This window comes from Amphiprion ocellaris, chromosome 15, assembly GCF_022539595.1.
Source record: "Amphiprion ocellaris isolate individual 3 ecotype Okinawa chromosome 15, ASM2253959v1, whole genome shotgun sequence".
NCBI lineage: Eukaryota > Metazoa > Chordata > Actinopteri > Pomacentridae > Amphiprion > Amphiprion ocellaris.
Window position 1 is genome coordinate 25648008 of NC_072780.1, and position 15179 is coordinate 25663186.

At 39.0% G+C, this 15179-nt stretch overlaps 1 protein-coding gene across 2 annotated transcripts in view; it reads left to right on the plus strand.

Moving 5' to 3' along the window:
* Nucleotides 1-15179, plus strand: part of LOC111580937 (tenascin-X) — an 86839-nt gene that overhangs the window by 12951 nt on the left and 58709 nt on the right. For both annotated transcript variants that reach the window (XM_023288889.3, XM_035956629.2), the window contains exons 3-5: nucleotides 3074-3131; nucleotides 3283-3495; nucleotides 13538-14437. In XM_023288889.3, the coding sequence (XP_023144657.3) occupies nucleotides 3074-3131; nucleotides 3283-3495; nucleotides 13538-14437 (1171 nt within the window). The remainder of the gene's footprint in view (nucleotides 1-3073; nucleotides 3132-3282; nucleotides 3496-13537; nucleotides 14438-15179) is intronic.

A 15179-nucleotide genomic window follows, 5' to 3' on the forward strand; every position in this document is an offset into this window, starting at 1 on the left:
TTAATGTCTGTTTCCAATCTATCCAAAGACGAGTTACTTGTTGCAGCAAGTGGAACCTCAATACACTCTCAGAAGTAGAAGAACCTAGAGGAACCCCAACTTAGAAGTAGAAGAACCTAGAAGAACCCCAATTTAAAAGCAGAAGAACATAGAGGAACCCCAACTTAGAGGTAGAAGAATCTAGAGGAATTCCAACTTAGAAGTAGTCTTCTACTTCTAGGTTCTTACCTAAAGGAACTCCAACTTAGAAGTAGAAGATCCTAGAGGAACCGCAACTTAGAAGTAGAATAACCCTGAGGAACCCCAACTTAGAAGTAGAAGAACCCAGAGGAACCCCAACTTAGAAGTAGAATAACCTAGAGGAACTCCAACTTAGAAGTAGAAGAATCTAGAGCAGTGGTTCTTAACCTTGTTGGAGGTACTGAACCCCACCACTTTCATATGCGCATTCACCGAACCCTTCTTTATTGAAAAATAAAATATGATTTTTTTCAAATTCAAGACATAGTTATATGTTTTACTGGTGCACAAAATGAACCGTGCATTAACATCACTTGTGTTCTTGTATTCCCCATCTCCATGCAGCTTAAGGAAGTGTTCCTTTAGTTTCGCCGGTGCTAGACTAGAATTGCTTAACTTGGCATTGCAAATCATGCAGATAAGGACGCTGACTCCCATCACGTTCCGTTATACATGTGAATCCATGTTGTACATATTTGTCCGACCACTTTCTTTTTATGTTCAACATAGTATGGATTAAAATATTAAGAAAGAAATCACACAACATACCATCACGACAGTCACAAGTCGATTACTGAGCGCACCAAATTCCCTGCAGCACAGATTGGGCCAAGCAATGTAGCGTGATCACCTGCAGCCAGTGATGGCCAAGCAGGGCGTGTCATCACGAATCATATGAGTCCGCTGTGTGTCTCGTGACCTCCACTGATCTAGAGGAACAGCAACTTAGAAGTAGAATAACCTGAGGAACCCCAACTTAGAAGTAGAATAACCTGAGGAACCCCAACTTAGAAGTAGAATAACCTGAGGAACCCCAACTTAGAAGTAGAATAACCTAGAGGATCCTCAGTTTAGAAGTAGAAGAACCTAGAAGAATCTTTTGGGGTTCCTCTAGGTTTTTCTACTTCTGAGAGTCTGTTGAGGTGCTACTTGCCTGCAACAAGAATTTGAACCTTTTAGGGTTCCTCACCACTGCGACAGTGGAGGAATTTTTTCGGTTCAAAGTGGTTCCTTGAGGGTCGCCTGAAACAAAGATAATTTCAGAAACTCCTCAGGAAAGTTCTTCGAAGTTATTATTCAATCAATGTTGTTATTATAGTGTGATTTTCTTTACACCCAATCATAAGAGAAACTATTAGACAATATTGTAGGTGTTCCAAAATGAAGTGGAGAGATTTTCTTTACATTTAGGCAAATACACTCCTAGAAGTAGAAGAAGCTAGAGGAACCTTTTGGGGTTCCACACCCCTGCGACTGTGGAGGAAGTTTTTCAGTACAAAATGGTTCCTTGAGGAACCCCGAAGGAAAGTTATTTTCACAAATATACAAAACCACTCACGATAACTTGCATTTAATAACAACTCCAAATGTGTTCAGAAGAGTTCCAAAATTTACTGCCAAAATAATGTTATTCTAGAATTAAAGGAATGTAAAAAAAAAAAAAGCAAAACCAAAAGAACAACAAAGAATACATATAGATTATCCATAGTATGACATTGTTTAATATTGGACTCAAATCTAAAGGCTATACAAATAAAGCCATACTATCAGTCTTGTTATTCTAAAATGAATCAAACGGATTATATTATACATATGTTGAAATACTGGAGTGTGCACAATTACAATTAAACCAAGTTTGTTTGGGCTTTTTTGTAAAAAGTGTAAATGCAGTTGGAAAGTGTACACACAACTCTAAAAAATCTATCTATCTATCTATCTATCTATCTATCTATCTATCTATCTATCTATCTATCTATCTATCTATCTATCTATCTATCTATTTATCTATCTATCTATCTATCTATCTATCTATCTATCTATCTATCTATCTATCTATCTATCTATCTATCTATCTATCTATCTATCTATCTATCTATCTAACAATTTTAAAAACCTTAGCTCCAGGAAACTCTTTTGCCTTTTTAGATGCCTTTTTAGGTTCCTCCAGGATCCTTCTCTCAGGGTTGTTTAACTATCCCCAGGTTCTCCTAATTCTAAGAGAGTATTGTCAACGGATCTGTTCAGGAGATGCTCCAAAAGCATTTGTGTTAAAAATACATTTGCAAATCAATCTAAATGATTATGATCTCAGACTTATCTACAAAGTCTAGTTGAGATATTACACATGTGTTTTCTGTTCTGGGCACCAGCAGGAAAAGTTTAGTTTGGAAAGAGCAGAAAGTAAAAGCTACTTTGGCTGAACTGAACTACAGAGAGTTTCTTGGTGTTTCCTGCTCCTGTCATATTTTTACTAACTGTGGACTCATTTTCATTGTAATTTAAAGTTCTGCACCTTTATGGAAACAGCACAACCGTGAGTAGATGTAGGAATAACTCAAAAATGGCTTCTATGTAGTATGAAACAGTTATAGTGGCATAAATAATAATAATAATAAAATAATAATAATAAATGTGCATCTTGTCCAGTCTTTTGCAATCAATCTCCCACATACACTAAGGTGTAACTTACAGTTTACAATAATTGTCATCAAACTTTTAGCCATAGTTTGCATCAAAACATCCCTCCAGAGAACACTGTTATAATGTCAACATGACTAAGCAATTTGACTGTCTTATCCACACAATGACACAAGGACTTGTCATTCTGATGGCACTGACATGTTCATTGACACAGATATTTACTTTGGAGAGATGAACTAAGGATTTTGAGCAAGAGACTGGCTTTTGCAGGTAATCCGTGGTGTTTTGCTGTTTGTACGAATTGTTTTGAGAAATGCACTTAATGTTTTGCAAATGTTGAGGATGATTTGAGAAATATACCACAGAAAAACTGTAAAGTGCAACCTAAAGTTGGCCTTTTCCATTGCTGCAGGTGGTGATTTCAGAGGCCTGCGCTACTCAAGGGGATTCATCTGACACCAGTCAAGGAGGTAAAAAAAAAAAACAAAAAAACTGTTGATCTGACATGTTTGAAAAACCACCATTTCTACACTATGAACATATATCAGCTCCAACGACTAGTTTGATCATGAGCTGGCAGTTTGTCCTCACAGGTCAGCAGCTTGTTTCTGTTTTTCACAGATAAAGAAATCGACCTGGCTCCAGGTTCTCCTCTGGTCCTGACCCATAAGATCAAGCTGGTTCCTTCGGGTTCAGGTTCAGGGTCTTGTGGCTGTGATGCCGAATTCGCTGCCCTGCGGGAGCGACTGGAGAGACTGGAGAGGGAGGTGTCGGTCCTTCGGGAGAAATGTGAAGGCCATGAAGGAAACTGCTGCACCTCGAAGGAGAGCAAAGGTAAAACCAGAGGGTTGTTCTTGGTTCTCAGTAAATACTCTTGACTAAATGAGCAGAAATCAGAGTTAAAAGGCTACAGTGGATATTTTTCATCATGATAAACCTCAACTCAAGTAGAGAGCAACTGATGAACAAAATAGAACATTTATCAGCTGAAAAGCCACAAATTTCCCTCAGGAGCTGGAAGAGACCAAAAACAGAGCTAAAAGACTTAAAATCATCAGCTGGACACAAACGCAAAACATTTCCCTTTTAGAATAAAATGTGCAGAATATCCACAAACAGATGGAAAGAGACCAAGAAACAACCATAAAGACACACAAAACAACTACAAGGTTATACAAAACAACCACAAAAAGAGATTAACTTAGAAGCATCAGTAGGGCACAAACACAACTCCAAATGATGTTTCTCTGTATTTGCTGGAAACAAGCAACAGTTTGCCAACAAGTTAAACAGATCGACTTAAAAGATGACAATATGTCAAGCGAAGATACTGTCCTGAGCTGTAGACGAGCAGCTTAACATAGACTAGTCGGCCATAAAACTCACCTTGAAGGCAAAACCTGACAAGACCTGATGGGTTGATACAAAAATAAGAGTGTCCACTTCCTTCAGACTTAAAAGTAACCAAACTGGTTCTGAATAGTCGGTAAAGTTTGCACACATAGTGAGTCAGCTGTACTAGAAAAATAAACTTTTGTGGGTTTTGCTGCTGTCACATTATTTTTTCTCATTGTGGGCTCATTTTCCACTCTCCTTCACAATAAAAGCTCCCCCAGCTCTGCAGTATCTTTCCATCAAATTGTACAAAACTTGCCTAAAAGCACACATGCATGTTTTCTTCCTCTGGTCTCATCTGCTTTGTGTCTGCACTCATCAGATTGTATCCTGTGCAGCTAAAACACACTGTTCTGTATTAACTACATGCAGTCAAAATGTTCAGCTGCTGCATGTTTTTGCTTGCTGATCCCACTCTAATTTTATATTTTGTTTTTTGCCCAATATTCACACAAATTTACCAAAAATAAAAGTGAAAGGCTGAATTTCACTAATAACACAAGTGGAAAAAGTGCAAACGCGAATGTTTTCCTAAAATAACTTTTGAAGACATAAAGTAATAAATTGTATTATTAATTAATAAACAAAAACAGCTTTTCTCCAACAATAATAATCAATGTCTTTTACATCTGATTTGGATGAAGGATGAAACCTCTGACAGAACCAGTCGGCCTCAACCAAAAATACTTTCTTTACTTTATGCAGTCAATTACACAAGCAAAACTGTTTGCAAAATACATCTCTAGGACTATTGCTGCTGTTTTTTTTAATCTGTAAATCTTGATTACACTTTTGATTCACACTATGTTATTAGAGATTATTATATTAGAGATTATTATATTTACGCCTTTCAACTGTCTGATCATGAGGTCTGTGGCTGTATAAAAGACATTTTTTTAATCTCAGTAGGGGTTTCTTCGTTGAAAAATGAAAAAATGTGGGCACTCCTTAGTTTTAAATAAATAAAATTGTGCTCTAAAATTCCACCCACTCAATAGCTACACTTACAAACACTTTTACAGACCAGACCTGAGAAATAAAAAGACTAATGAACTATTCAGAGTACTTGCTCATCTTTCTAGAAAACCCAGATGGACACTGACGTCAGTTTCTCACTTATGTCACACATAATTTGTCAAATATAATGAGCAGGTACTGACTAACTGTAGCAACTAACACTTCCTCAATTTCCCTTATAACTGGTATGAAACTGCAGAGCATTTTCATGGAAATATCCTGTAATTTACACTTCAATGCAACTAATTTTGTTGTAGGTTGTGAGAAATATATCCAGGAAATTAGTCAGAAAACACCTGTAAAGTAGAGGGTCATCCAAAAATCAAACTGGAATTAAATGGGGACAGCTGACCCAAGAGAGGAGAGGATGAAAAAATGTTCTTTTGCTCAGAGAAATAAGCTTTTGCAGCAAACAGAAATGGATCTGAAGATGTTTTTGTCCCGAGTTTTGCCTTTCAGGCAACTCAAAGAAAGAAAATCGAACATGATGATCTCCTCTGTATGTTTTTATTGTTTAAATGTAGTTTCATCTACTATGTTTTGATGAACAGTTAATAATCTCCCAAGAAAGTTGCTAGAATTTAATTTCAAGCTAAAGTTATTTATTAAAACTGTGTTTCTTCGGGGAAAAAAGCTAACATAGGACTAATCAAATAAGTTTTAAACTGTAAATCCTTTTGTTCTGTGTTTTTGAAATACACGAAAACACCCCAAAATTACAAAAATAGACTGTGAATGCTTGTCTAATATCTAAAAACAATAAAAACTTGTCCCGAGAGAAACTATAAAATTACATTTTTTTAAAATAAAAAACTGATTACTTTGACGTGCTGAATTTCCCTCGGAATAAAGTATCTATCTATCTGTCTGTCTGTCTGTCTGTCTGTCTGTCTGTCTGTCTGTCTATCTATCTATCTATCTATCTATCTATCTATCTATCTATCTATCTATCTATCTATCTGTCTGTCTATCTATCTATCTAACATAAAAATACTTTTAAATTACATTTGCAAATATATCATTATTCCCCTTTTTGATTAAACTGTGCAAAATACCAGAAATGGATGCAAAGAGACACTGAAAGAACCACCAAAAGCACAAAACAACCAGAAAGTGATGCAAAACAACCAGAAAGTGATGCAGAACAATCACAAAAGCTGCAAAATAACAACAAAGAGACACAAACACCCACATAGTGATACAAAACAACCATAAAGCAATGCAAAACAACAACAAAGAGGAACTATACAACCACAAACATGCATAAAACAACCACATAATGATACAAAACAACCCCAAAGCAATGCCAAACAACTAAGGGCAACAAAATAACCACAATATGTTGCAAAACAACAACAAAAGGCAACAAAACAACCAAAAAACACACAAAATATGTATTAATTTATCTTACATTATGTTTTACAAATGCAACATATAAATATGTTTTTTTTTAAATACACATGATCTCATGTAAAGCATCTGGATTATTGAATTATTACAATATGGTTATTTTCCATTATTTTACAGTTATTTTTGGCAGCCGGGCAGATTTAATACTTTCTTAAACAAGTTTTTTAACCTTTTTTTTTAACAGTGTAGTTCTGCATGAACAATCTTCATCCCCATTTTTTATTTGGTAGACCGATTTAATAAGCGCAGACTATCATTCAAAGATTTCATTTCTGGCTTCCTTTGTAGGAAAAACACAAACAATGAACATTAACAGGAGGACAAGTTGAAGAATTGGCCTTATAATGTAAAATCTGATGATTTGTGATTGAAGGTTTCTGGATTTGAACCATCTTTTGGTCATGTGGGTGTAATAACCAGCTTTATGTGTCATTTGTCAGTAAGTGTACACTTTCCCTGATGTGTCGAGTTCTGCAGCTATGGAGGTTTTCAGAGAATAAGAACTCGGCCCTAACTAGAGCGCAGAAAGGGCGTTTTTTTTCTTAACCAACAAAGAAAATTCAGTCCAGAGTTTGTTGCTATGACCACATGGCGTGCTTCGAACTAAAAACACTCTGGGTCATATCAGACTGTGAAGACTGTAAATGAGCTAAGAATTTACAACAACCAGAGTGTAGACTTCTGATCTTTGTGTAAAAACTCAGCTGTGGGGAAGTTTTGTGTTTATTGTCATGGTTGTGAGTTGTTAGGACGATTTTAATCATTACTCTGTCGTGTTCCCTTTTCCTGTCTGGTTGTATGTAGGTTAGCAGCTCTCTGATCAAAATCCTGAGTGTTTACTTCTGTAAAAATATCATCGCTCATTCTCAGACTTTTAATTACCCTTCAGTCTGTGTGTGACCCGATTGCTTCATTTGGTGCTGTGTTAACATAAGTGTGCTGATTAGCTTTGGCTGCTTTTAGAGCTGTTTTTTGGGACTTCATTGAAGAGCTGCCTGCAGGACATTATCAGCTCTGCACTGATGAGATTAACTCTGCATGATTTGAGATCGATACAATGGAAAATTACCTTGAAGGTCCTCAGACCTCATTTTGAATTTTGATTCGCACCCATCAAGAGGCTTCAAAGTCCTGAAATTTTGGCCCTCTCAATTGAGTTCAAACATTTTTTAATTATTTCACTTTTTTTTTTTTTTTAATTTAGGGGATTCAGATGGAAAATGAGATTTCACCTATTTACTGAAGTTCATTAAGTTGATTCCTGCAGCAGAATCTGTCCCCAGAAACCAATGACTTCTGTGGTTTGTAGACCATTTTTAGATTAAGGAGCTGATTATATAACAGATTTTTAGTTTTTCAATTTTAGAAACAGTATCAGAAATCGCATTGACGAAGAGACTAGTAGGAAATTATGTATTTACCCAGAAAAAAAAAGGAAGCAACGCAAGAACAACTTTATAGGGAATCATCCAAACCACACATAGAATCCCAACACGTCAGTGGATTTGAAAGGAATCTATAAAAAATGTTGAAGCCATTACACCTTTAGTCAGAGCTAGAAATTGTGAAAACAGAAAGAATTTTCAATTTTCCAGCAGTGTTTGAACTAATTATCTGTGATATGCATCAGAAAACTTTGCCATACCCCCGCCCCCTCCCCCAACAACAAAATGACACTTGATTTTTTTAACCTTTATGATGTCCTAAATGATACTTTTGAGTAGTAACAGTAAAATAACTCCTTCCCACGGTAATTTTTTATGCTATTTTTACTTTACCCGGAAATGCGATATTTTCCACAAATTTTTCGTTTCTTTTTTACCGAAAATTGACATAGCTGTTGTAGCCATTTCACTCATGGCAATCACAGCATGTTATACATCATATAAAACCTTGAAATCTCTAGTTTACAAATACAATCATACTGTTCTTGTATTTTCATTACAATAGAAATGACATATGATACAATGACAGTGTGTCTCAGAGTTAACTTATTTACAGAAATTTTTAATATTAGCAAATAAAATTGTATATATATATATATATATATATATATATATATATATATATATATATATATATATATATATATATATATATATATATATATATATATATAGGTTGCTTACAAGTATTAACTTTCCCCCACCTCTCTATCTCTACCTCTCTACCCCTTCTGTCTCTCTCAACCCGCCCGGCCAGCAGGCAGATGGTTCCCCCACATTAGAGCCGGGTTCTGCTCGAGGTTTTTTTCCCTGTTAAAAGGGTGTTTTCCTTGCCACTGTCGCCTTTTGGCTGCTCTGGGGTTCAGGCATATGGGTTCTGTAAAGCGTCTTGAGACAGTTTGACTGTAATTGGCGCTATATAAATAAAATTGAATTGAATTGAATTACTATATTACCTTTGGATTAGTTTTTGATTACTTTTTATTCCATTTGTTGTTCTTGTTACTTTCAGCCATGTTCTGCCTTAGTTAAGGATGTTTCAAAGGCTTTTCGGTAAAATATGAGGTCCATCATGGGTGAAACCAGCAGATTTCCCTAATTTTCAGATTTTACCCCAGGAGTGGCAGATACAATATTGCAACGTAAAAAACCTTTGTTTGAGCATTAACATTTTTTGACCATGTCAAATGTTTTGGTAAGTTATATTTCAACTTTACATCTCAATTTCTGTTTTGAATTCAAATTTGAATTTATTGTTCATCAGTTAAGTGCCCACCAGCCACTCAGACTTCCTCCTGTTGACTTTAGTGCAGTTCCTTAATGTGGCCCTTTAGTTGCCAAAACTATTTAGTTTTTGATAAAAGTAATTCCAAGACAGGGACCAGAAACACATTCAGATCATTGTTACCACAAATGGTTATATAAAAGTCGCAAGTCAGAGAAGTTTGACACCAGATTGTTTCACTTTCACAGATATAATTCACTAAAAAAATTCATTTAGAAACATTAATTTCACGGTCCTGAAGGGACACATTGCCTCAGTATTTATTATTTTAAATATTACAGTAACTGACAATAGAAAATCAGACATCCAGCAAACAGAAACCAGAAAATGTTTCAATTTTTTTTTCTCCTGATAAAGAAAAGACCTCCTGCTAAAGCCAGTGAAGTTCCCAAATGTAGTGAAGAAAATGTGAAAAATAACCACAGTGAGTAAAAATATGACAGGAGCAAAAAACGCCTAGACTCTGCTTGGAGTTCAGAGAGTTACTATACTATACTATTTTGTTAATAAATTAATGAATATGAGTATTTTTTTTTTTAAAGAAAATAAATCGAAATTCTCTTTATAGCAGCTTCTTCAATGTGATTTTTTTTTCTGGTTTCTTTCTTCCTCTATGACAAGAAATTCCTTATATTTGGCTTGAGAACAAAATGGGACTTTTTTCACTATTTTCTGACATTTTTCAGAATAAACAATGAATCAGTTATTTGAGAAAATAATCAACAGTGTAATTAAATTAATCAGTAGTTGCAGCCCAAGTGAAAAAAAAAGGTGCAATATTTCAGTCGATTACGCAGTGGGTGCAGGAAAATACTACAAAATCTACTCGAGACGCTGTTTTTCTCACTCTACAAAGTGCATCACATGTTAAGTATTTTATGTGTGGTAAGGCATGTGTCAGTTAAATGCACCTCAAACTTCTACTGAACCACGGTGGAGTTTATATTCTACTTCTGTCGGTGGGATTTATGTTGGAATCAATCTGATCACACGATAAACTGGCACGGATTGAACCATGAGCTAACTGAGCTGTGTGAGTGTGTAACTGTTTCACTTTGAGCTGCAGGGATATAAATCAAATTGTGGGGGTCTGATTTCCATTTGGTGCTCAAAAAAGGGTCCTCATAATGTAAGTGATCACATTTCAGGCAGAAGACTTGGTTTAAGGTTAGCGTAAGTGGTCAGGAAATGAATACCAGTGGCTGTAACGTCCTGTGAAGTGATGGAAACACCGCTGGATGAGTGCGTCTCCAGCTGCGTGCCCAGTGTGATCTCAGCCTCCGAGTCCTCCCATGTCCCCCCCCAACCCAACGCTCTGAAAACACAAGGGGGGATAATCAGTCAAAACAAGGCTGCGTTACACTCTAATTACAGAGGATTACACCCGGAAAAACTCATGCAGGAACAGCATTGGGCTCTAATTTCAATCATTTCAACTGGACGTATAAACTTCTAATTTCACATATTTATAGCTTGTGATGTGCTCAAAATTCTTAAAGCCACATTTGTGTGATATAAACCACAGTTTCATGAATTAATGGTCCACCTACTCGTCCCACAGAGGGGCAGGACACCCAGCCTGAAAGGCAGATGTGATTTGTTATTTTGTTCCTTCAGCTCTCCATCTTGCAGATGTTTGGCATCATTTCACACCCCCCACACCCCCCACACCCCACCCCCACCATCTTGATCATTTTGTGTGACTTTGTGGTCAGTTTGCACATCTTTATTGCTGCCTTTAGTCCCAGATTGGTCATTTTTCAGCTCTTCGTATGCATTTTGTCTCTCTGTGGCCATTCTACATTAGTTTATGGTTCTGTTTTTTGTTTTATGGATGTTTTGTGGCTCATTTAGATTGTTTAGCATGTCTTTATGGTCATTTGCGTTTACTTCATTATATGTCACAATACAGTTGTTTTGCATCTCTTTGTAGCCATTCTGTCTCCTCATGGTCACTGGGCATCTCCTTATGCTTGTTATATGTCTCATTTAGGTCATTTGTGTTATTGTTTCTTTGAGGCTCAGGTGCAGGAAAAGAGATGGAGAACGAGCGTGTCAAATAAAGGCTTTTATTTACAGAGTATCACAGAATACAGAACTACAGAACAGAACCGGAGAACTACAACTGGAAGTGAATTTCAGAAACTCGTGACTACAGACACAGACTTAACTCAGGAGAGCCCCTAGAGGGTTGCCGAAGAATACAAATATGATACTAGAGCGAGACTTAATCCACCCACTGAAGGTAATACCTAGGCAGGAAAGCGAGGCACAGAAGAGTGATTACACTCACTAGAAATACAGAATCAGGAATATATCAACATCCAATACTAACCTGAAAAAGAAACCAAAACTTCAGAACTAGAAGAGTGACTACACTCGCAGAAATTACCGAATTCTCTAACTATACTAACCTAGACAGAACAATAGACTAGATATCAAGAAACTCTTACAACTCAAATACTTCGCTAATCTGGGGTGCTTGGACTGAGACTTAGCTGAACTGTACAGAGGGCGAAAAAGGGCAGGGAAACTTCTCGCCAGGGGTGTTAGGTCTGAAGCAGCTGAGAGTGACACGGTGTGCAACTGGTGTTGGAGGCTGGGGCAACAGGCTTGAGAAGGGGGGCTTCTGAGAAGGAGGTTGAGGGAGGATAATGGACCAGGTGAGTGAGATCCTGAGGAACTGGCGGTTGAGGAGCTGTGGCAGGTGAGTAGTGAACGGACGAGCCGAAGCAGCCAGAAAGCCAGGTGATCCAGGTGGACAGGGAACAGGCTGAGCATGAGCGGGTGGCAGTCCAGGCTAGGAAGAAACAAAAACGCAGTTACAAGAAGTTCCAGGAATCAGAGGCTGGAGAGAACGGTGCATAGATCGACTATTGATCGTTCACGGTCTGGCGATGAGTGGTGAGTGGAGTCTGGCTTTATTGCAGTAGAGATGCAGCAGAGTCTTGATTGGCCAAGCTCCACCTGCTCGTGCTTCTGTTGATGCTGAACACTGATTGCCATCACCTGCCGCCACAGCCTCTGTGCCAAGCACACCTAGGAGGAAACAGAAAGGGCAGGGGGAGGGGAGAGCACTATCTGGAGCCCGCAGAAGCGGGCCTGACAATTTGTACATCTGTTTGTGGTCATTTTTTGTGTTTGTAGTCATTTTATCCCTTCCTGATCATTCTGTCTCTTAGAGGTCATTTTACATCTCTTTGTGGTTGTTTTTCATCCAGTTTTGGCCTTTCGTGGCTCAATTTGAATGTTTTACAAATTTTTTATTGTTGTTTGCATTTAATCACAGTCATCGTGTGTCACATTTCGATTGTTTTGCATCTTTTTGTAGCCATTCTGTGTCTGTTTGACACCATTTTGTGTCTCATTTTGGTTGTTCTACATCCTTATGTGGTCATGTTTACATGGTCCCTCCTTCCTCAGTGCTACACCCCTGGCCAGCGGACAATCCCGGCCGATTGGACACAGCTGCAGAGAGAGCGCAGCTGTGTCCAATCACTCATCAGCGGCATTTAAAGCCGGACTCGCCCCACGAGTCGCTGCTGGATCATTGTCTCTGCTGGCTCCCTGCCAGCCGCATCGCCCTGGTCTGCTTCAGCTCCGGACTCCCCCCTGCCTGCCCAGTCTTGCCTGGCTCGTTCCTGGAGCTTTTCCCCTCTGCCCCTACCTCGGCTCCTTGCCTCCAATCTCCGCTGCACGTCAGCAGCCCTGGCGTACGTCGCCACAGACGCTGGCTTCCGAACTGGTCTGCGGTCTTCTTAAGGATAAACTGAAGCACAACCTGTTAAGATGACATGTAAACGAACAGCAGACTTTGAAGCTGTGACTCAAAACTGATTTTATATGCAAAATGTTGCCTGACAAACTTTCAAAAGATGAGTAAAAACACTGGCTGTTCTGTGAATTCAGTGATATTTCCATATGAAACAATCATTCAGAGATAAAGTTAGAAGCAACAGAAGTGCTGGTCTCACACATTCATTCATAGCTGTCTGCTCAGTGTACAGATGCAGAGAGAGTCTTCTTCCTGAAGGGAGTGTGGACAGCAGCAGCTCAGTGGAATTTAAAGCTACAGAAACTGAAACTACAACCAGGAAATGAAATGAAGCATCTTTGCATTACTTTCAGCTGAAAAATTGAAAGACTGTTCTGGGGACATGTGAGACTTTGATTAATTTGCTGAAAAGTGGCACAATATGGGTCATTTAACCATTTCATTCATTGTTTTTTTTCTATACAATTAAATAATACCTACATGTATGTTTTTCTATATGTTGATTGATTAGTAAACCAAACTAACAGTAAACCTGTCCTTGCCCTTCAGGTGGTGGTTGCTCCATTAAACCAGAGACTGAGTGTCCCAACGAGTGCAGCGATCAGGGTCGCTGTGTGGACGGAAAGTGCATCTGCTTCCCCGGTTACAGCGGGCCAGACTGCAGCAAGTCAGATTGTCCTGGAAACTGCAACAACAACGGGAGGTGTGTTGACGGACAGTGTGTGTGCGATCCTGGTTTCACCGGTCCCGACTGCTCCCAGAGCACCTGCCCCAACAACTGCAAGAACCGAGGCAGGTGTGTGAATGGCAAGTGCGTGTGTGACAGCAACTTCTCAGGTCCCAGCTGTTCAGACGAATCCTGCCCAGGAAACTGCAACAACAGGGGGCGCTGTGTTAACGGACAGTGTGTGTGCAACCCTGGGTTCACCGGGCCAGACTGCTCTCAGAGGGTTTGCCCTAATGATTGCAATGACCATGGGAGGTGTGTTAACGGTAAATGTATTTGTGACAGCGGCTTCACCGGCAATGACTGTTCTGAAAGTTCCTGCCCCGGGAACTGCAACAACAGGGGCCGCTGCATCAACGGACAGTGTGTTTGCGATGATGGATTTACTGGCGATGACTGCTCTGATAACTCCTGCCCCGGAAACTGCCACAACAGGGGGCGCTGTGTCAATGGACAGTGTGTTTGCGACGACGGATTTGCTGGTGATGACTGCTCTGAGAAAGTATGTCCCAACAACTGCAGCAAACATGGGAAGTGTGTGAACGGGAAGTGTGTTTGTGATGCTGGCTTCACCGGGCTGGACTGCGCCACCAAAGGTTGTCCCAGTAACTGCAGCAACAAAGGACGGTGCGTCAGAGGAAGCTGTGTATGTCGGCGAGGATTCACCGGACCAGACTGCAGCCAGTGTCTGGAAGGCAGGACTGGACCTAACTGTGATACTGGTGAGTTGAACCCAACAAAGTTTACAATCTTTGATAAAAATAAATTCCTTAGAAGGATCAATGTCATTATCAATGGGGCACTGAACCGCACTTACTACAATTTCTTGGCTTAAGGTGTGTGTCCACAGGATCTGTCAATTTCTCGCTTCCCATTCATTGTCTATGTGAAACACTCGGCACTGCATTCTGGTTGTGTTGCAGTGCGTTTCAAACTTTGTTGCGGCATGTCGCCCCTGAGTTGCCTGCAGCTCATTTGCATAAAGTAGACTTGACTTCTACTTTATGCAAAGGAGGTCTGAGGCCTCCCAAAACCTTCATAAAATGTCAAAACTAGCCGTTGTTGAACTAAAATGAGGACAGATTCAGCACCTGTACAGCTTCATTCTTGCCTCAGATGCTTTCAGAAATACTTTTCACTGAACTTTTTTCATAATAAAAGAGAAAGTTTGCGACCGAGCGGTCATGTTGGTCTAACGCCTTTATCGGACTCAAGGTCTTAAGGGCTGTAATGGGACCACCTAGTGGCCTACTAGTGCCAACCACCAAGTGGGTGATATTCAGATGCAGTGCGCTCCCATGCAAGAAAAAACGCCCCTGTGGACACAACATTATTCTTATAAATTATTCCCACACAATTTTCGGTGCCTAATTCATCTCACAGCTTTAAGAAAAACCAATATGAATTATATATCAAAATGTGCAGCCCAATCAGAAATTGTGTGGTAAGTCTTTATTACTGATC